The 23,851-nt window shown below is 38.2% G+C and overlaps 1 protein-coding gene across 2 annotated transcripts in view; it reads right to left on the bottom strand.

Annotated features, from left to right (window-relative positions):
• CEP41 (centrosomal protein 41) overlaps positions 1 to 23,851 on the bottom strand; it is a 49,757-nt gene that overhangs the window by 13,196 nt on the left and 12,710 nt on the right. For both annotated transcript variants that reach the window (XM_055590922.1, XM_055590923.1), the window contains exons 2-4: positions 20,656 to 20,719; positions 4,979 to 5,026; positions 388 to 449 (exon numbers count right to left, since the gene is read on the bottom strand). In XM_055590922.1, the coding sequence (XP_055446897.1) occupies positions 388 to 449; positions 4,979 to 5,026; positions 20,656 to 20,719 (174 nt within the window). The remainder of the gene's footprint in view (positions 1 to 387; positions 450 to 4,978; positions 5,027 to 20,655; positions 20,720 to 23,851) is intronic.

The following is a 23,851-nucleotide window of genomic DNA, read 5'->3' on the forward strand; positions in this document are numbered from 1 at the left end:
GACTTTCCTAAAGTAACAAAATAGCCCATGGCAGAAAGACTTGGAAAAAAGAGTACAGTCATAGATGGGATATTACCTGCTTTCCACAGAGAAATATGTCCAAGCAATAAAGAACCCAGAATTCTAGATTCTCATTATTAAGATAAATTGACAAGGAAAAGTAAAACTTAAACTACAAATTTGATGATTAAAAAGTAGAAATTTATATTTTACTGTATAAAGTTCTTTTCAAAGAAAAAAGTTTCATCCCAATTAGCCCTCTCATAGGTGAAATATAAAGAAGCAGAAGAAAACCCTCTGCAAGCATTACTCAGAGTTGAATTTAGAAATACAGAAAGTAGCACAAATTAGATAGTCTTTACTCCAATGGAAGATCATTAAACTTACCAGCTGGGCAAAAGTTGTTACTTTTAGTCTCTTGAAAAGTTCATCTTTTTTGTATCTATAATCTGCAAAGCAGAACGGGACAAATATTTTTCCAGGTTTATTTTGCTTTCTTGGAGGTACTAATTCTTTCTAGTCATCAAGAAATTTCATCAAGAAATGTACCAAAAAATGGTATATTTTTCCAGTTATCTACATGTATTTCCTTGCATTACCTCACTTGATCCTCCTGATACCCTCAGAATTAAATGTGGCAGGTGTTATATCATTTTTGCTCTGGCCAGGAGAAGCCTCCAGCTGAAATTCTAAGCTACCTTTTTTTGGGTCCAGCAATTTTACCTCTTCCCTTTATTTTTATTGGTCTACAATTATCCTTACTATGCTGTCTCTACTTTGACCTCATTGTATTGCATACATTTTTGTAAGTCCTTTAAATCCTTTTCAGAACAAGCAGGGGATAAATATCTGAATTTTACAAATGAGGACAGAGACCCAGAGAAGCTGAGGTGCCCTAGGTCAAAAGCTGGTAAGACATTTATACCCCAGTATTCTCTCTCTGTCCTAGAAAGAGAATAATTATTCCTGAGGTTACAAACTATGCTAGAAACAGAGGAAGACTTTTCTTTCCTGGAGTACAATACTGGGCACAAACTTATGATTGGTCCTGATAATCTCTTACATCAATTTTCCTTCAACTTTACTTCAATAAAAATCAACTTATTGCAGTTTTGCAATAGGAAAAAGTTCTGGGGATCTATTGTACGACAAAGTAAATATACTTAACAGTACTGAACTGTACACTGAAAAATTTATAATCAAAGATTTATAATGGTAAATCTTGTATTGTGGGTTTTTTTAAAAACCAAAATTAGAAAAAAAAGAAAAATCAACTGAAAACATCAATATTTATTCAATGCTATCTTTACAATTCTGAGACATAACTCAAACTTTTGCATTTGTTTGTGTTAATAATTCTTCACATATTAAACAGTTAAGAAATACAGCCAAACTCACTTTATTATTTGTCCCATAGAGGCATGTTAAAAGCTGGCCTCCCTAAACTTCTCTGAAGAAGACTTGCCAATTCTGAAGAGTTTCCAGCATTGAACTCCTGCCCACCCCTACTCTTCACTCTTCTTCTAGTTTATATATCGACATCCTTGACTCCTTAAATACTACCTCATTATTTCAGAATTACTGAAGGTTAGCTGGATAATTACTCAAGTCTCATAAACAAAGAATCCTAGCAAAGGAAAGGATTAAGGTACTTAATATTATTTACTTGGTTATACTAATCATTCCCACGAACTTTCCAAAACACCAGCACACACCAGATAGCTACTTTGGAGGATAATGTGAGCATGGTTTACCAAACACCTTGAGGCTCAGAGTCGGGAAATGATACTATCTTAAAAACATGCCTTCTCTAAGTACCTCAAGACTCCTTCTGATGAGGAACTAAAGCTTCTGTCTTCTAAAATGTCCTAAAGATAGCAATTTGGCTAAAAATTGATCTTTCTTCCAGGAAATTCTTAAAACAGTTTCTTCTAGATACAACAAGATAACAAACCCAGACGCAAAGTAGCTTCTAAAACACATCAGGATGCAGACCCGAATAAGCTAGCAGAAGCTTTAGAAAGTGCAACTCAACTACAGTATTTCTCTCAGTTGCCACCAGCTTGCCCACCCAAAGTCATTTATGTAAATCAAAACGGCAATAAGTCAGCCAATGAAAATAGTCAATAGCTTTCAAAGGAGTTTGCACTGTGGCATTTATCCATTGCTATTCTTTTGGTATAGTTAACATAGTTGGAAGTACTACTCTAGTTCTTCACATTCTATGTACAAAATACACACATTAAAATCCTCTTTAAGTAGAAATCACCTTAAATTAGAAAACAGGCACTGCTGTTTTCTAATGATTGGCATTTCCAGCATCCTCTCATAAGCACTAGAAATTGCACTGCACGTTTGAACCTGAACTCTACATACCTGGTTCTGGTTTAGAAGGACAGCCATCATGAGGACTTTCTGACATTATTACTCAGATAAAAGATTAAGCTAGACGTTTTACAGTAAGTCTTAAATTTTATAAAGAGGATAACTTGGAAAGCTCTGTCAGTCTGTCCTTGCAAGGGCGAACAGAGCTTTAAGAATGGAGCTTCTGCTACTGTAGCTTCTCCCGGACTCTATAATGGAGACAAACAATCCTAGTTTCAGATATGTTATCAAGTGCTGCTTCTCCGGTAAGTCTGGAGTCTAAGTGTGTCTCTCTCGAGTTACTGGAAGGACAGAGACCTAACTATCTAGGATGCTTCACGCTGGGCCCAACCAGTGTCATCTAACCACCAGAAGCCAAGAATGGGCTTTGTGAATGGTCAATAGACACAGGGTGTCTATTTTCCCCAGGCAGAGTTGAAAGAATATTCAGATCACAAAGGAATTCTGCGTTTTCAGGGTTCTGTTAAAACGCGTTATTAGCAAAGGGAAGTTGGGCTCACAGTGGAAGACAAATCAAAGGAAGTAACAGGACAAGGTTTGTGATTTCACAGAAAGACATGGCATCTAAGGTAATCTGAGAAAAGAGATGGGTTTAGGGTGTCACAAAACAAGGCAACATTCTCCTCCTCCTGACCCAAAAGAACACCTACAACAGAAGATGGGAAAAGAGAAGGAAATATTTTCCAAGATGTAGATCCCAAACCAGAATCTGAAGTAATTCTAGCTGGAGAATCAGCACAAAGTGTGTGAAACAAGGTGAGTGGAACCTCCTGTCTTACTAAAAGGAAGCCCACAATTTCTGAAGAGGGAACGTGAAGTACGCATTTTCAAGGACTCTAACCCACAGGTATTTCTTTTGGGAGATAAGCTCCATTTAAAGTTGATATATCACAGAAACCACATTGTGCTTTTATGAGGAATATTTTAAACAGGGTTTCAGCAAGCTGGGTGGCATGGGACAATTTTTATATGGGACAAATTTTGGTGTGGATGGGTGAGTTTACACTCGGCTACCTATGCTTAGGAGGTGAAAAAGCCTACAAACCAGAACAGAAGCAGGCCAGTTGAATTTTGCTCACAGTGGATGAATTAAGGATGACAACAATAAAGTTTAGGTGAGTAAACAAGATTTTTTTCATAGTTTAAAAATTTTATATACACATATGTATGTATGTACAATGGAATATTTTGCAGATACATAACATTTTAAATATATAGCATAAATGTATAAAGTATAAAATATATAAGAAAAAAAGGATACTGTGACATTACATATTAAAAAACAAATGTCTATAGCATCAGTCCTTATAGCTGAATGTAGCAAATAACAGATTGAGCACAGAGCTGCTCCTGCTGCTGCTGCTGCTAAGTCGCTTCAGTCATGTCCGACTCTGTGCGACCCCATAGACGGCAGCCCACCAGGCTCCCCCGTCCCTGGGATTCTCCAGGCAAGAACACTCGAGTGGGTTGCCATTTCCTTCTCCAATGCATGAAAGTGAAAAATAAAAGTGAAGTCGCTCAGCCGTGTCAGACTCTTCGAGACCCCATGGACTGCAGCCTACCAGGCTCCTCTGTCCATGGATTTTCCAGGCAGGAGTACTGGAGTGGGGTGCCATTGCCTTCTCCAGGAGCTGCTCCTGAGTCCATGTCTATTGTCTGGGGTTTCTCAATACTGCAGCAATTCAAAAGGAACAGGAACATTATCATTTAAATTAAAAGTCCTGCTATGTATGTAAAAACAAAAGTTCTGGTGAATTCTGGATTTGTAATATTTTCTTCTCAGAAGGTATATTCTACCAGAGCCAGGTCCTGAACTGCTACCAATCAGAGCACCTCTCTGCTGCCATTAGCTCAATACTGCCCTAGCACTGGGTTCTCCTACTGAAGCTATGAGCAAATCCATCTTAGAAAACCGATGTCCCTGCTTCTCTGATTCTGGCCATGATGTGTACATTTTACATCTGTTTTGGACACAGATTGAAAAATTATGATTTTGTGCAAGCGCAATGCACTCAGTAACTAGAAGCATATCTTTGCCAAAGATTAGTTTTTTAAAAGGATGTGCATGAAATATGATTTTTAATTAAAAGAAAGCTGACTGCAATGAATTTATAATGCATAACACTACTTTAAGAATAAGCTCTTTCTCACACCTTTAAGTCTTTCATGAATACTGTCGAATTTATACTGAAAAGAATGCTATGAAATAAGATATTATTACTCCTATCTCAGGTACAGAGAAAATAAGAAAATAGGAAAGATTAAGTACCTTGAATACAGATCATAAAGACTGCAGTGCAATGAAACTAGAAGTTGGGGTTCTCACTGCTTAGCTAGAGATTATTTCGTAGTCCAACATTAATATCTCCCATGGGATTTAAGGTGGGCAAAACTCAGACCAAAAGACCACAGCCTCAGCAGCTGACCCGATGGTACAGTGTTTCCCACATCCTTCAAGGCATCTGCCATGCTCACCTGACTCCCATTGCTTTGTATGTGAGTCACCTGTAGAGTATGGTTAGGGTTGTTAATAACCAACTTCCAGAGCCACTGTAGGGTTCCATTACCCCAAACCATAAATAGTGTTACTCACTTTTTTTGATCTCTTCTAGCTTCTCAATGTATTTAGTCATACTGTTACCTAAAAAGAGAAGGATTTTAAATATGCTTTTAATGGAAGAAAATGACGTCTGAGCCTTCCCATCCTGTTTTTACAGAACTGCAGCAGACAAATGGATCAGACATAGTAAACAGTCTTTATATGGCATTGTTAAAAGATAAGGAATCCCGGGAAATGTTTTGGTCAAATGTGCTAAGCTGAGGTGCACACCCAATAAACATTAATAAGTCCCCCCAGGCACTACAAATGATCGCTTTATGTAATTTCTTTTCTTTCCGAGTTAAGCCTTTCATCCTCCATTTATTTGCCCCATAAGCTTTTTTTGTGGGGAAGGTGTGCAGAGGAAGAGAAAGAAGCAACAACCTCTGAATGTCTAAAATGAGCTGCCGTGCCCGGCCAAGTAACCCTTTCCTCTTCGCTGAATCTTTGTGGTTTCCTTCTCTTCCCTGAACTTGGTCTTCCACTATTCATGCTGATCCTGCAGCCTGAATTAGACCACACAGTCTGTACACCAGTATTCACCATGGATTTGATTTGCTGAGAAATCACAGCAGATCCTCAGCACTGTGGGGAGTCCCCCACCCTAATGTTTTATGGCCTGGTTCTATAACACTAGGTTCTAGCCAAGGTGGTTTGGAGAGTTTTCATGCATTAAAACTGGGCCAGGATCCTTATGGTTTCCGAATGAACTAAAGTCTGGTTCTCAAGCCAGGGGCTATTATTTTTTACCGAGCATGCTTCGATTTGATTCAATTCAGCACAGCAAGCTCTATCTGGCACCTAACATGTATAGCAAAAAAAAGGAAAACATTAAAAATACTTTTTCATTTCTAAAACTGTGCTCCTAACTTTTAAGCCTTGAGAGCAACTAGTCAGTTTCAGTCACAAACTTTGGGTAAAAGAAGTGCTTCCGATTAATGGTATGAACTTATGGTTTTAAGCACTGTTCTGAACTTTTCTTCATGTGTAGGTGACAAGCAGAGAAAGAAAATTATTTCTCTGAAACCCAAAACACATTTTCAAAAAACAACTTATATCACTTGTTATTATTAAATCTATACCATCATGGAATAAAATTTCACTGAGTTAGAACATTCTTTTTTCATCTGACAACACAGTCCTCAGATCAGAACCAAAGAGCAGGACTGGTTCAGTGCAGTCCTGGACCCAGACCGTATCCTTCCAGAAGCTCAGAGACGTGACAGAAGTAGGGCTGCTCAGAAGGCCTGAGGCTTCTCAAGACAGACACTGAGAACACCTAAGAGATCCGAAAAGGACCAAAGCCCGAGGCTGGAATCAAATATGATCTTTTCTAGGTTCTTCAGGCTGGAATGAACCTGAGATGTTGACCAGATCTCCACAGTGGAAACCATGAATCCTTCCCAGACTCACAGCCTCTCCTGTGCAAGTCTGCACTTGGGCGGGAACTTAACTGGTCAGCACTTGGGGTAGAAGACAGGGCAAATGGCATGCTCTTCACTGTCCCACAGGCTTACTCTTAAACGACTTTATAGGAGCTTCTGGTTGCACGTTCCTGGGCCCCTTACAGTGCCAGGCTGTTGACGTGGCAGTTAGTTTCTTTTTGCTGGAGAAGCAAGCTTCAGGTCTCCTTCCAAAATTGCCGAAAAACTGAGGTATAAAAAGGTCCACTGACTTGTCCGGAGACAGCAAGTTAGTAACTAAGTCAAGATTAGTATTCCCAACCTCCTGGTTTCTAACATGGCTCACAGAAACACACTGCTTCTCTAGCTGTGCTGTTTTAAAAACATGATTTCACTGTGAGGTAAATACGTAGGAAGTGTTACTTTCTTCATAGTAGTAGGTGGGAACCATTTCATGCTCTCAAATTCCCTGAGGCATGCTATGCATGGGAAACAATAGCCAACCTTATCAGATAGTCTTTATTATTAAAACACTGCATTTCCAGTCTATAGCAGTTTCCACTAACAATGTGTCTAAAATCCATTTCTCAGTCAGTTAACAACATGTTCAGAATATTTACACAGCACTTCATCTTGTACCAGCAGAGCCTCACAATGGCTCTGTGAGGTATGTTTTCATTCCTACTGATTATTTTTTCCACTAAAGGAGAAGGCAGATACAAAGTCTTTTGCAGAGGTGTACAAATACTTGGCAAAATTAGGAATAAATCTAAGAGTGCTATTGATAAGAAGCTTTTTTCATTATGGCTATTCATTCTGTCCTGTAGGGGGGAAATAAAAGAAAATGGAAGATTTCTGCATTGCTTCAATTGGAGAAATGACTAATCAACACAAAAGAAATCCCTAAAAATGATTTTAGAAAGTACGAAAAGTAGTATTTTTACCCCACTTCATGTACTGCTTGTATCTTAACTAAGCAGCTCATCTTACTGGATCTAATTTCATCGGAAAACAGCTTTTTGACTACCTTTTAAAAAGAATACAAATGAATCAATTCTATAATTGACTTATTTATAAACATATTTTTATTTTATACAAAGGTAAGGAGGCTAAAAGACTATCAACAGAATAATTTTTTTTAATTGAAATTACACATTACCGCCAGATAAATTTTCCTAGACAAGACTTTGATTAAAAAAGAAAGTCAGTGGCTCCCCACTGCTTACTGACTGAAGTTTAAACTCCTTGCTCTACTGCTGAAGGCGCCAACATCTTACCTACCTCTTCAATCTTGCCTTAATTACTAAACTTGACAAACTCTCTGTGAGTCTTTGGCTCTCCAACGTGTCACCTTGCCCACGTACTCATAATAGCTCACCCAGCTGGAAGTGACCTTTCCCTCCTCTGAACTTCTACAGCACTCAGCTTACCGCTCACAAGGCATTTATCATTGTACTGCCTTATTTGTGTGTAAGTCTTATCTATCTTATTATACTGAAAGCCCCAAATAACTATTTACACGCACATAGACACACAAACACACACACAGAATATCTTTATCCTTTCCACTGTCTAGTGTTGGAGGCACTCAAAAATATTTGCTAAATGAGAAATACTATGAAGATGTACTAGCTGAAGAATCCTTATAATGGATCATATTATAATGTAAATAATCATACCCCAAATTGCTTTGAGTTTTTGGATGCCTGATTTTCTCTAAGCTATACACAACTTGATTTATATATAGTACATATATGTTACGTACTACTTAAATGACCTATATTGTTTCAGGACTCAGGTAATAGAAATATATAAGGTGGTATTTAGCCTCTACTTAGTTTATAATTTAAGTTTCCAAAAAAAGATATATAAAAAGGTTTTACAAATGGAATCAAGAGAAAGAGACAACTCAACTATATTGATATTGCTAAGCAAAGATACAGCACAATCAACGAACTGAGGGGCTCATTCATTAGAGTTTTTCCTTTGTTTTCCTATAATGTAATAACCTTATTTGTACTGAGCCAGTAAGAAAAGCAAGTGATTTTGAGCAGCAGTAATCTAAAGTGGTTAAGATTTATAAGGCAGGAACTCAGTTGCTAAGAGACAATTCCACTGCTTTATTTTTCTTCAATATTTCCCTCCTCTATGGAGAAGTTCTTTTGGCTCGGAAGGAGCAGAAAGCGTGAAAAGAGGCACAGAGGTCCTTTGTTAATCTCAATAAGTTACACGAGTGCATGGTGCTTTCTGGTTTGTAAAAGGCTTTCACATACATTTCTTCTTTTGGCATAAGAAACAGAATTAAATACCAAGCAAAGATGAAGAGTACCTAGTCTGTAATGAGTTTCAGTGCTTAGGATCAAGGCTATTAGCAGATATTCAGGAAAAGTAAAGACTAAGAAGAAAAAAAGAAAATGACTAGTTTGTATGGAGATAAGAAAAGTAAGATGAATTTTAAAAAAATAAAAAATGGCTAGAAAAGACTGAGTGGAGATAGTCTATGGAATTTTAGAGAGCTAAAGAAATTTGAAATTAGATTGAATATAGATTGAAATGAGAGAATAATGCCAGGAATGAAAGCGTTTAGGAGACTAACAAAGGGAGAGCCCTGTGGTTTGGAAATTGTCCTTTAATCAGCCTGCAGGGCTACAGAGCAGAAACCCAGAGAGGGTGCTTGAGAATACACAAGGGCCCTGCGGTGGTGGCTGAACAAAATGCCAGCAGGGATTTCATCAGAAGCATAATCCATTCCGGGCACAGTCTGGCAGTGCTGGGGAGCTGGGAAGATACACTCAGGAACCTATGGAACAAAAGAAATATTTGAAGTTCAAAATAATTCCGATATTTCTAGCCATGGCTATACAATGGTGTTTGAATTTATAAGAGAAGTAGCGTCAGAAGGACAGAAATAAAATATTATCTTTACCCAGGAAGAAGATATCTGGCTTTGAAGAAATCAGTAGAAGGCGATTTGGGTGAAGATTGGAGATGCCACAAAATTCTTGATTTCTTGGGATTAACTCTGAGTTGCTCACTGTTTGGTAAGAAAAGATTAAAGACCCATCTATTTAGCCTAGAAATGAGAAATGCTCATTTGTTCCTGTGCCTATTTCTACTGCTCTGACTGCAGAGCTTAAAATCATACCTCAGACAGGAATTCCTTACTTTTACTTGACCTTTAAAGTCAGTCTGGTGTTTTCACAGCCACGATTCCTCACACTTTTCCCCTTATGGCAGACACACATAAGTGATAACATTTGGACACAACACTGAGGTTTGGGCTGTCTCAGGCCCTGATGGCTAGCCAGAGGGCTAAAGAGATCCGTATCCTGGCTCATAACCCATAGGCTGCTGTACTGAATATACAGAGGTAAGTCACACACACACAAAATGAATAGAAAAAAATGAAAATCTTTCCCTTAATTTGACTTTAACGTAATTTTTTAAATCCAAAACAAAAAATCAAACACTAGAATTACATTTCTTCCATACTGACTTTAAAATACACTGGGTTTCCGGCAATGAAGCATACTTTGGCCCTTCCAAAGGTATTATAAAACTAGACTTCTGCTTCCAGGAAGATGAAGGATGTACTTTTCTCTACTCCTTCAGCTAAGTACAACAAAATCCCCAGATGACCCACAAAATAGGAGGAAATATCTGCAAATTATCCTTCAGATAAGGGTCTACTATCCAGGGTATATAACAGAACTCTTGTAACTCAACAATAAAAAGAAAAATAACCCAACTAAAAAAAGAAAACAGGCCAAGGATATGAATAGCCATCTCTCCACAGGAGATGTATAATTGCCAATAAGCACATTAAAAGGTGCTCAACATCATTACTCATTAGGAAAATGCAAATCAAAACCACAATGAAAATACCACTTCACACCCACAAAGATGACTATAATCAAAACGATGGACAACAACAAGTATTGTTGAGGATATGGAGGAGAAAAGAGCCCTCCTACACTGCTGGTGGGAATGCAAAGTGCAGCTGCTTTGGAACACAGTTTGGCAGTTTCTCAAAAAATTAAACACAGGGTTAACATCTGACCAAGAATTCAACTTCTAGGTATATAACCAAGAGAACTGAAAACAGGTTAAAAAACATGTATACTAATGTTTTAGCAGCATTATAGTCAAAAAGTGTAAATAAACCAAACATCTATCAAATGATGAGAAGACACACCAGCTGTGGTGCTGTGCTTCGTCGCTCAGCTGCGTCCAGCTCCTTGTGATCCCGTGGACTGTGGCCCACCAGGCGCCTCCGTCCATGGGGAGTCCCCAGGCAAAAATACTAGAGTGGGCTGCCATGCCCTCCTCCAGGGAATCTTCCCAACTCAGGAGTTAAACCCAGGTCTCCCGCACAGCAGGCGGATTCTTTACCATTTGAGACATCAGGAATAGCTATATAAAAGAATATTGTTTAGCATTAAAATAAAGTGTTGACACATGCTAGAACAATGATGAACCTTGAAAACATTATGCTAAGTGAAAGAAGTCAGACACAAAGGTCACATGTTGTATGATTCCATTTTTATGAAATATTCAGAAGAGGCAAAGTCACAGATACAAAACATAGATTAGTGATTACCAGGAACTGGTAAAAGTAAGGCATAGGAAATTACTGCTTTGGGTATGGGGTTTCTTAATGGGAAATATTCGGGTGGCGCTAGTGGTAAAGAACCCACCTGCAAATGCAGGAGATGCAACAGATATGGGTTTGATCCCTGAGTTGGGAAGATTCTCCTGGAGAAGGAAACAGAAACCCACTCCAGTATCCTTGCCTGGAAAATCTCATGAACAGAGGAGCCTGGCAGGCTACAGCTGCAGGCTACATGGGGCTGTAAAGAGTCGGACACGACAGAGCATGCATGCACACACACACACACAGAAATATTCTACAGTTAGATAGTATTGATGGTCTGACAACCTTGTGAATGTTCTAAAAATGTCTGGACTGTACATTTTTAAAGGTTGAATTTTATGGTTGTAAATTATATCTTAATTTAAGAAAACATACCCAGTTAGAAAAAAAGATTGAATGGAAAAAGAAAATCCTGGATGGGGTAAATTAAGAGTTTGGGATTAGAAGCTACATATTACTATATATAAAACAGATAAACAAGGTCCTACTGTAGAGCACAGGCAACTATATTCAATAGCTTATACTAACCTATAACGGAAAAGAATCTGAAAAAGAAAATACATTTTATGTGTATATACATATATGTATAAAACTGAGTCATTGCTATACACTAGAAACTAACATGACATTATAAATCAACTCGCCGAAGAACTGATGCTTTTGAACTGTGGTGTTGGAGAAGACTCTTGAGAGTCCCTTGGACTGCAAGGAGATCCAACCAGTCCATTCTGAAGGAGATCAGCCCTGGGTGTTCTTTGGAAGGAATGATGCTAAAGCTGAAACTCCAGTACTTAGGCTACCTCATGTGAAGAGTTGACTCATTGGAAAAGACTCTGATGCTGGGAAGGATTGGGGGCAGGAGGAGAAGGGGACGACAGAGGATGAGATGGCTGGATGGCATCACCGACTCGATAGATGTGAGTTTGAGTGAACTCCGGGAGTTGGTGAAGGACAGGGAGGCCTGGCGAGCTGCAGTTAATGGGGTTGCAAAGAGTCGGACACGACTGAGCAACTTATCTGATCTGATACCTAAAATTTAAAAAAATACTGGACATTATATATAAAACAAACATAAGAAGACTCTGATAGGTGGAGCAAGGAAGGCAGATTGGCTAGGGACTTTGGGACCTGAGCAATGACATAATGGTTGAGCTACCTGGGGGTGTGTATGGTTGTTTTTTGTCTCATTACCCTCAACATGGAGCTGAAGAAGCCAGAAATCCAAAAATACCAACAGATGAAAAAATTCCTAACAAAAATCTGCTATCTCCAGCCAAAGGACAGCAAGACAGAAAACTATCAGATAATAACTACCTTATTCCAGTTGCATTCCACAGAAAAGCTATGTCTTACCCTTACCTGCCCATAAAGGCCAGATGGGGAATCTTGATTTTCATCTTTGTTGGGCTGTGATGAGATGCTATCAGAGTACCAAAAAGGAGGAGAAAGAGGCTGGGGCTGAAAATGCACTCAAAGATATAATTGCTGAAACCTTTTCAAATTTGTTATCAGTCCCTGGTGGCTCAGACAGTAAAGAATCTGCCTGCAATTTGGGAGACCAAGGTTTGATGCCTGGGTTGGGAAGATCTGGAGAAGGGAATGGCAATCTACTGCAGTATTCTTGCCTAGAGAATTCCATGGACAGAGGCTACAGTCCATGGGGTTGCAGAGTCAGACACGACTGAGAGACTAACACTTTCAACACTATCAAATTTGGCAAGTAATATAAACGTCAGATTTATAATAGAAGGAAATACTGTTTGGCGTTTACTCCAAAGAAATCCACAGCAAGATGTTATCATAGTCAAACTTGTGAAAACTAAAGAAAGAAATCTCAAAAGCAGCAACAGAAAAATGACACCTGTCCTATATGGGAAAAGCAGTTTGAATAACAGGAGATTTCTCATAAAAAATCAGGTGTCCAGAAGAAAGTGGCACAATATTTTTCAAGTGCTGGAAGAAAAGAACTGTCAACTGGAATCCTATACGAAGAGAAGACACCCTTTAGGAAAGAAAAGAAATCAAGACATTCTCATTAAGAAAAACTAAGAGACTTTGTTACCAGTTCAGTTCAGTTCAGTTGCTCAGTCGTGTCCGACTCTTTGCGACCCCATGAATTGCAGCACGCCAGGCCTCCCTGTCCATCACCAACTCCCGGACTCATGTCCGTCCAGTCAGTGATGCCATCCAGCCATCTCATCCTCTGTCGTCCCCTTCTCCTCCTGCCCCCAATCCCTCCCAGCATCAGATTCTTTTCCAATGAGTCAACTCTTCGCATGAGGTGGCCAAAGTACTGGAGTTTCAGCTTCAGCATCATTCCTTCCAAAGAAATCCCAGGGCTGATCTCCTTCAGAATGGACTGGTTGGATCTCCTTGCAGTCCAAGGGACTCTCAAGAGTCTTCTCCAACACCACAGTTCAAAAGCATCAATTCTTCAGCGCTCAGCCTTCTTCACAGTCCAACTCTCACATCCATACATGACCACAGGAAAAACCATAGCCTTGACTAGATGAAACTTTGTTGGCAAAATAATGTCTCTGCTTTTGAATATGCTATCTAGGGTGGTCATAACTTTCCTTCCAAGGAGTAAGCGTCTTTTAATTTCATGGCTGCAGTCACCATCTGCACTGATTTTGGAGCCCAAAAAAATGAAGTCTGACACTGTTTCCACTGTTTCCCCATCTATTTCCCATGAAGTGATGGGACCGGATGCCATGATCTTCGTTTTCTGAATGTTGAGCTTTAAGCCAACTTTTTCACTCTCCACTTTCACTTTCATCAAGAGGCTTTTGAGTTCCTCTTCACTTTCTGCCATAAGGGTAGTGCATCTGCATATCTGAGGTTATTGATATTTCTCCCAGCAATCTTGATTCCAGCTTGTGTTTCTTCTAGTCCAGCGTTTCTCATGATGTACTTACTCTGCATGTAAGTTAAATAAACAGGGTGACAATATACAGCCTTGACATACTCCTTTTCCTATTTGGAACCAGTCTGTTGTTCTATGTCCAGTTCTAACTGTTGCTTCCTGACCTGCATACAGATTTCTCAAGAGGCAGATCAGGTGGTCTGGTATTCCCATCTCTTTCAGAATTTTCCAGTTTATTGTCCACACAGTCAAAGGCTTTGGCATAGTCAATAAAGCAGAAATAGATGTTTTTCTGGAACTCTCTTGCTTTTTAGACCTATCCTAAAGAATGGTTAAAGGAAGCTCTCTAATTAGAAAGGAAAAGATAAAAGAAGGTATCTCAGAATATCATGAAAAAAAGAATTCACTAAGCAAAACTATGCCTCTTTTCAAGTACCCATGGAACATATACCAAGATAGACCATATCCTAGACAATAAAATAAACATCAATACATTAAAAAAAATAATATATACAGAGTACATTCTCTAACCACAGTGGTATCAAACTGGAAGTCATTAACAGAAAGATAACAGGAAAATCTCCAAATACTTGTAACTAAATAACATACTTCTAAATAATCCATGGATCAAAGAAGTCTTAAGAGAGGTAAAAAGATACACTGAAGTGAATGAAAATGAAAATTCAACATATAAAAATTTTTGAGATATAGCTATTAATTAGTGCTGAGAGAAATTTGTATTACTAACTATATGCATTAAAAAGAGGAAAAATATTTAATCAATAATCTAAATGCCTATCTCAAGAATCTAGAAACAAGAGCAAAATAAACCCAAAGCAAGCAGAAGAAAGGAAATAATAAAGAGAAAAACCAATAAAATTTAAAACAGAAAACACAGAGAAAATTCATGAAACCAAAAGCTGGTTCTTTGAAAAGATCAATAAAATGGATAAATCTGTAGTGATGAAAAAAAAGACACAAACTACCAATGTCAGTAATGAAAGAGAGGCTTCACTTCAGACATTACAGATATCAGAAGGATAACAAGGAAACGCTACAAACAACTTTATGCACATAAATTTGAAAACTTGGATGAAATGTACTAATTCCTCAAAAAACACAAACCCACAACTCATCTAATATGAAACAAACAATTTGAATATCCCCTTAACTATTAAAACATTACATTAAAAATTTTAAAACTCTCAAAAAAGAAGTCTCCAGGCACAACAGTTTTATTGGAGAATTCTACCAAATATTTAAGAAAGTATTGACACTAATAATATACAATCTCTTCCAGAAAAACAGAACAGGAGGGAATACTTCCCAACTCATTTTATGAGACCAGTATTACAACAATACTAAAACCAGACAAAGACAATCCAAAAAACAAACCAAAACTACAAACCAATGTCCCTCATGAATATAGACACAAAAATCTTTAATGAAATAATAAATAGAATTCAGTAATATATAGTAAGAATTATTATACCATGATTGAGTGAGGTTTACTCAATGAATGCAAAACTAGTACAATATTTAAAAATCAATAAAAGTAATCCATTGTATTATCAAGATAAAGAAAAAATATGTATGATTATATCAGTTGAGGTAGTAAAAAAGTATTCAATAAAATTCAATTGTCATTCGGGATTAAAACTCTCAGAAAAATAGGAACAGGAGGAAACTCCCTCAACCTGATACAGCTAACAATGAAAGACAATGATTTCCTTGTAAGTCTGGGGTAAAGATAAGGATGTTTGCTCCAATCACTCATTTAACATAGTTCTGCCAGTTCTGACCAGTGAAATAAGGCAATAAAAGGAAATAAACACATGTAGACTGGAAAGGAAGAAATAAAACTTTCTTTTTTTAGACGCATGATTGTCTACATAGAAAAGCCCAAGGAATCTACCAAAAACTCCTCCCTTACCTAATAAGTACTTTTAGCAACATCTCTGGATACCAGTTAAATACACAAAATTAAGCTGTATTTCTATATGCTAGCAATGAAAACATGGACACTGAAGTTTAAAAATACAATACCATTTAAAATTGCTCAGAAAAAGAGAAATACTTATCTGTAAATCCAACAAAACATGTATAGGATTTATATGCTGAAAACTGTACAATGCTGATGAAAGAAACAAAAAGTCAAGTATATGGAGAGAAATAGCATATTAATGGAATGTAAGACTCAACATAGGAACGTGTCAATTTTCCCCAAATTGATAAGACAGGTTGAATGAAATTCCTATCAAATGTATATCAGTATTTTTAAAGTGTAAATAAGATTATTCTACAGTTTACATGGAAAGCCAAAGGAATTAGAGTAGCTAAAGTAATTTTGTAAAGAAAAATAAAGTGGGAATAATCCATCTAACCAATATCCAATTTACTATATACAGCTACAGTAATCAAGACTGTGGTATTGGCAGAGGGATAGACACATAAATCAATGGAACATGGAAGCAACCTAGATGTCCATCAGCAGATAAATGGATAAGAAAGCGGTGGTACATATACACAATGGAATATTACTCAGCCATTAAAAAGAATACATTTGAATCAGTTCTAATGAGGTGATGAAACTGGAGCCTATTATACACAGTGAAGTAAGCCAGAAAGAAAAATACCAATACAGTATACTAATGCATATATATGGAATTTAGAAAGATGGTAATGATAACCCTGTATGTGAGACAGCAAAAGAGACACAGATATACTGAACAGTCTTTTGGACTCTGTGGGAGAGGGCGAGGGCGGTATGATATGGAAGAATGGCATTGAAACATGTAAATTATCACATGTGAAATGAATCACCAGTCCAGGTTCGATGCATAATACAGGTGCTCGGGGCTGGTGCACTGGGATGACCCAGAGGGATGGGATGGGGAGGGAGGTGAGAGCGGGGTTCAGGATGGGGAACACATGTATACCCATGGCGGATTCAAGTCATTGTATGGCAAAACCAATACAATATTGTAAAGTAAAATAAATGAATTAATTAATTTTTTAAAAAAATCAATGGAACAGAATATAGAAACTAGAAATAGATCCACATAAATATGCCCACTGGTTTTCAACAAAGGTGAACATACAATTCAATGGAAGAAATGTAACCTTTTAAACAAATGGTGCTAGAGAAATTGGACATCCTCAAGCAAAAGTTAATCTCAATCTAAGTTGTACATCTTATACAGAAATTACCTCAAAATGTATCATGGAAACATTTTGTTACATATAAACAAATATGTTTATTTGTTTATCAATATAAACAAATAAAAACATATAAACCTTACATATAAACCTAAAATACATAACTTAAAAAAAAATTATGGTAGAAAATCTTTGGGATCTAGGTTAGGCAAAGCGTTCTTAGGCCTGACAACAAAAGCAGGATCCATAAAAGAAAATACTGATATCCTGGACTTTACCCAGATTAAAAACTTTTGCTCTTTGAAAGACCCTGTAGGAGGATAAAAAGACAGGCTACAGACTGGCAGAAACCATTTGCAAACCATGTATCCAACAAAGGACTAGTAGCTAGGATATATAAAGAACACTCAAAACTCAACAACTAAAAAGCAAGCAATCCAATTACAACACAGGCAAAAAAGACAAACATTCCAGTGAAGACGAAATACAGATATATAGATGGCAAAAAAGCACACAAAGAGATCTTCAACATCATAAGTCATTAGAGAAATGCAAAACACAAGGGCAATGATAGGCTACTACACATCTATCAGAATGGCTAAAATTAAAAATGGCAACGCCACCAAATGCTAAGGATATGGAGAAACTGGATCACACTGCTGATGGGAGTGTAAAATGGTCCAGTCACTCTGGAAAACAGTTTGGCAGTTTCTTAAAACACTACAAATGCAACTGCCAAACAACCTAGTAACTGCGCTTCTGGGCACTAATCCCGGAGAAATGAAGGCTTATTTTCACACAAAAATCTGTATTCAAATGTTTATAGCACATTTACTTGTAACAATTAAAAAGGGGAAACAATTTAAATGTCCTTCAATAGGAAAATGATTAAACTTGCGACTCTGCAATCCCATGGATAGTAGCCCACCAGGCTCCTCTGTCCATGGAACTCCCCAGGCAAGAATACTGGAGAGGGTTGCCATTTCCTACTCCAGGAGATCGAACCTGAGTCTCTTGCATCTCCTGCATTGGCAGGCGGATTCTGTACCACTCTGCCACCTGTGAAGCCCATGGTGCATCCATACTATGGAATATTCCTAAGAAGTGAAGTCGCTTAGTCGTGTCCAACTCTTTGCGACCCCACGGACTGTAACCTACCAGGTTCCTCCATCCATGGGATTTTCCAGGCAAGAATACTGGAGTGGGTTGCCATTTCCTTCTCCAGGGGATCTTCCCAACCCAGGGATAGAACCTGGGTCTCCTGCACTGCAGGGAGACTCTTTACCATCTGAGCCACCACTCAGGAATAAAAAGGGATGAACTACTAATACATGCAACAACCTGGTTAAATCTCCAGAGAACTTACTGAGGAAAAAATCCAGGCAAAGTTATATACTGTATGATTCCATCCATATAGAAGTTGTGAAATGACAAAATTATAGAAGTGAAGAACAGATTGGTGGGAGCCAGGGGTTAAGGAGCAGGTGAGGGTGGCAAGTGGATATGAAGCATCCTTGTGGTCACGGGAAAAAAGTTCTGTATCCAGACTCTATCTATCACTGCCAGTATCATGGCTGGGGTAGTGCAGTATAGTTTTGCAAGATGTTACTATAGGAAACTAGGTAAAGTACATGGAATCTCTGTTTTATTTCTTACCATTCCATGTGAATCTACAGTGACCTCAAAAGCCCAGATGGTAAAGAATCTGCCTGCAATGCAGGAGACCTGGGTTTGACCCCTGGGTTGGGAAGATCCCCTGGAGATCGGAAGGGCAACCCACTCTAGTAGTCTTGCTGGAGAATTCCAGGCAAGAATGGACAGAGGAGCCTGGTGGGCTACTGTCCATGGGGTCACAACGAGTTGGACACAACTTAGTGACTAACACTATCTATAGACACTAACAAGTTTAATTAACAAAAACACTAGATTAAAAAATCTCAGAATATAAAAGGATATGGGCAATTACTTTGTATTGTAAAAAGAAGATACAAATATCTCAATTTCCAAAAAACTGAATTATTTTCAGATATCATAATTGAGTCAAACTTTGGTTATGAGTTGAGGAACTGAAGAGAAAGAAATGGGTTTTCATTCATAAAACAATTCAATTTCCAGGAGGAAAAAAAAAATGTTATAAACAAATCTATATAGCTGAAAAACATCTCAGCTCCTACAAATTTTGATTTTAAGAAGGCTCCACAAGAAAGCATTAAGCAGTCTTTAAAACATTATCTGTACTTCTCAGAGAATATATGGTATTTCTAATAAAAATACTTCCCTCTCAGAATAACTTTTTCCGGAAGGGTGGGTCACAGTTGCAATTATGGGGAGAGAGGTAGAGACGCAGGAGCTGAGGGCACTGGTGGTAGAAGAAATGAGGCTGGAGGAAATAACTGGGACAGCGCGGCCAAAGACAAAGGACACAGGACCTCAGGCCAGGTCTCCAAAGTTGACTTCTTTATCTTGCACACAAATCCTAGTTCTGTCTCCTTTATTGAACTTCAAGTAAATCACGTAATCTCTGGACTAAGATTTCCTCTTCCTCAAAGACAGAGATAACATTTTTTACCTCCTCCCATAAAACAGGATATTTGCAAGGACAGATATCTGAACAGCACAAAAATGTTTGAAAGAAAGGTCCCAAGAAAGTATCGGCAAAACAGGCTCATTTAAAACATTTAAGTCCATTTTATATGGGGAAAAATGTATAACAGAAGAAAATAATTTTGAAGAAGACTAGGAGAAAGAGAAAGAAAATGAATGAGATTTAAACAGTCAACATCTCAATTTATTTTCTTAGTTGTCTTGAGGTTATTGTTAGAAAATTCAGTATTGCTAAAGGCATGTGGTACTCCAATCTACTAGCAAAGCCATCTTAATAGGATGGATTTTCCACAGCAGACTTTAAGAGGTTGAAAAAAACTAAACAAACAACCAAAATCTCACAAGACTGCAAATCCACCAGGGGTTTGGGGAGCAGTTTTCATCCTGACACTGAAAAATGTCAACAGCATGGAAATAAGCAGTAATGCACTCTTAAATTTCATTTTACCTGAATTGCAGCACTAATTTAATTTTGTCTGGTATTTTAGTTACTCATTCAAGTCTGTCTGCCTCCACTTGAATCTAAGCTCTTTGATTGCATAATCAACAGTTCACACTCATCTTTACATGTCCCATAGCCCAGAACTTTGCATGTGGCTGCACTCTGCAAATAGGGAATTGAACATGCACAAAGTATAATCGATTACTCCCAGTTTTAAGCAATATACTTAAATTGCTTAATATACTTAAAGGTGTTCCAAGATAGAGGTGACGTCCTGATATTTTTATTAGCCTCAGTCCTGAAACTTATTAAACAATGCTTTTTTTTAAAATCAGTTTTGCAATTTATAGTAAGCTCAATTATGTGAATGGAGTTTTTAAAGATAATCTGAAAAATAGCTTTCATAAGACCTGAACTCAAAAAGACATCAGACAAGACAGTGAGAAACTTTTAGCTATGATTTGTTATCAGGTATGACATACTGCTTTTTGTCCATAATCAGCTATTATGATTTTAAGTTTTAATTTGTTAATCTTTACTCACCAGTGTCTAGTCTTGACTTGACATGCTGATACCTTGGGTTTTGTGGTATCCTTCTGGTCAGATACTAAAAAATAAGAAAATTCACAAATAATTGGGTTACTGTTGGGAGAGGGACAATATACTTTAACAATTAGAACAAATTCTAAAATTTAATTGAATTTAAAGATGGAAGGAGCTCTAGAGGTCCAACAGGGCTCCTCACTACAGCTTCTCCACAGGTGAAGATGGTTATCATGTTCTGTCAAAACATTTCCATATTTTGTCAAAATAATCTCATAGCACTATGCAATTAGGAAAAAAGCTCTTGAAAATGATTTCCGATATTGAGCCAAAATTGATCTAATTTCCACCCAGTCCACTGGTACAACCTAGAATGAACCATTCCACCCTGCCTCAAGCAAGCCATTAAAATAACTAAAGGCAGCTCTTTTCTCCTTTTTAATTTTCCCCTTTAGATGATGATTTGAAGGCTGTCTTCTCTGGATGCCCTCTAGATTTTATCTATGCAACCCCTAAAAAATGGCACGCAGACCTGAGCACGCTGCCCAGATGTTGCCAGGTCAGGACCCGGTTTGGCAGGTCTTTCCTGCAACTCCCCTTGAGTTGAAGCTTCACAGATGTCATCGTGATGGCATCTGCTCTCACGGCAGCTGGGGTGTATCAAGGGCTCAGGGAAAGTTTATGGTCAGTAAAAAGCTGTCAGGTCTCCCCTGTCCTGTGCTTTGGTAGTAAATCTGAATCCAAGTACAAGGCATTTACCCATATTAAATTTCAGTGGCATTTTCAAAAGCCATTAAGAGAGGGAAGGCTAATGAATAAAGACATTACAAAATACAATTTTCTTGCTCAGGCTTTTTTTTCTGGCCTACAAGTATGAAAAGCAGATGTTCAGTGACAGGTAGCAGTGGAATTTGAGATTAGAACTGGGTAATATCTCTCCAGCTTCATTTTCTGTTCTCTCCCACATGTTCCTGGGTTGAAGTTGCCCAAATGTTCTCCAAATGTACCAGGTTCACTCAGGTTTCCAGTCTTAGCAAATTGTCAACTGTCCATGTGTAAAACTTCACTTCCTCTATAAAGGTGTCCAGGGTGAAATTAGCTACTTTCTCTCTGGCTCCTAGAGGACTGAACCCTGCACTATTGTTTATACCTTGACCTTCTTTTCTAGTCTAGGATTTCCTTGAGGGTAGGAATGATAACTTATTCAAATTTATTTTCACCCAGGACCTAGCACATGGAGGGCACATTTACTGATATTCAACCAATAAATAAATATCTAGAATGAGGATTTTGTTGTTTGCTGTTCAGTCACTCAGTTGTGTCCGATTCTTTCTGACCCCATGGACTGCAGCCCGCCAGGCTTCCCTATCCTTCACCATCTCCTGGAGCTTGCTCAAACTCGTGTCCATCGAGTTGGTGATGCCATTCAACCATCTCGTCCTCTTATCATCCCTTTCTCCTCCTGCCCTCAATCTTTCCCAGCATCAGGGTCTTTTCTAATGAGTCGGCTCTTTGAATCAGGTGGCCAAAGTATTGGTGCTTCAGCTCCAGCATCCGTCTTTCAGTGAATATTCAGGATTGATTTCCTTTAGGTTTGGTTGATCTCCTTGCAGTCCAAGGGACTCTCAAGAGTCTTCTCCAACACCACAGTTCAAAAGCATCAATTCTTCAGTGCTTGGCCTTCTTTATGGTCCAACTTTCAAATCCATACATGACTACTGGGAAAAACACAGCTTTGACTGGATGAACCTTTGTTGGCAAAATAATGTCTCTGCTTTTTAATACACTGTCTAGGTTAGTCATAGCTTTTCTTCCAAGGAGCAAGTGTCTTTTAATTTCATGGCTGCAATCACCATCTGCACTGATTTTGGAGCCCCCTGCAAAATAAAGTCTGCCACTGTTTCCATTGTTTCCCCATCTATTTGCCATGAAGTGATGAGACCAGACACCATGGTCTTCATTTTTTGAATGCTGACTGTTAAGCCAGCTTTTTCTCTCTCCTCTTTTACTTTCATCAAGAGGCTCTTTAGTTCCTCTTCACCTTCCGCCATAAGGGTGGTGTCATCTCCATATCTGAGGTTGTTGATATTTCTCCCAGCAATCTTGATTCCAGCTTGTGCTTCATCCAGCCTGACGTTTCTCATGATGTACTCTGCATATAAATTAAATAAGCAGGGTGACAATATATAGCCTTAATGTACTCTTTTTCCCAATCTGGAACCAGTCTGTTGTTCCATATCCAGTTCTAAACTGTTGCTTCTTGACCTGCATACAGGTTTCACAGGAGGCAGGTCAGGTGGTCTGGTATTCCCATCTCTTTAAGAATTTTCCACAGTTTGTTGTGATCCACATAGTCAGTGGCTCTAGCACAGTCAATGAAACAGATGTTTTTCTGGTATTCTCTTGCTTTTTCAATGATCCAGTGGATGTTGGCAACTTGATCTATGGTTCCTCTGCCTTTTCTAAATCTAGCTTGAACATCTGGAAGTTCATGGTTCATGTACTATTAAAGCCTAGCTTGGAGAATTTTGAGCACTGCTTTGCTAGCATGTGAGATGAGTGCAACTGTGCGATAGTTTGAACATTCTTTGGCATTGCCCTTCTTTGGGATTGGAATGAAAACTGACCTTTTCCAGTCCTGTGGCCACTGCTGAGTTTTCCAAATTTGCTGGCATATTGACTGCATCAGTCACAGCATCATCTTTTAGCTCAGGTGGAATTCCATCACCTCCACTAGCTTTGTTTGTCGTGATGCTTCCTAAGGCCCACTTGACTTTGCACTCCAAGATGACTGGCTCCAGGTGGGTGATCACACCATCGTGATCATCTGGATCATTAAGATCTTTTTTGTATAGTTCTCTTGTGTATTCCTGCCACCTTTTCTTAATATCTTCTGCTTCTGTTAGGTCCATACAGTTTTTGTCCTTTATTGTGAGGATTATATTACAGCAACTATTTAGTTTCTTAGAAGAGAACATTAGATTTTAAAACCTATATCATTTGCCCTTGAAAACATAGTTAAATTACAGCATGCCCTGTTGGGAGGACTGAAAAACAAATCCACATGTTAAAATACTTTTTCAAATGACTCACAAAGCATAAAAAATAGGGTGTATATATATATATGTCTTACAGAATATCTATTAGTCAGAGTTTTTGATTTTGTAAACCAGGGAGAATTTTTTAAAATTGGGAT

This window comes from Bubalus kerabau, chromosome 8 (assembly GCF_029407905.1).
Source record: "Bubalus kerabau isolate K-KA32 ecotype Philippines breed swamp buffalo chromosome 8, PCC_UOA_SB_1v2, whole genome shotgun sequence".
In the NCBI taxonomy this organism is placed as follows: domain Eukaryota; kingdom Metazoa; phylum Chordata; class Mammalia; order Artiodactyla; family Bovidae; genus Bubalus; species Bubalus kerabau.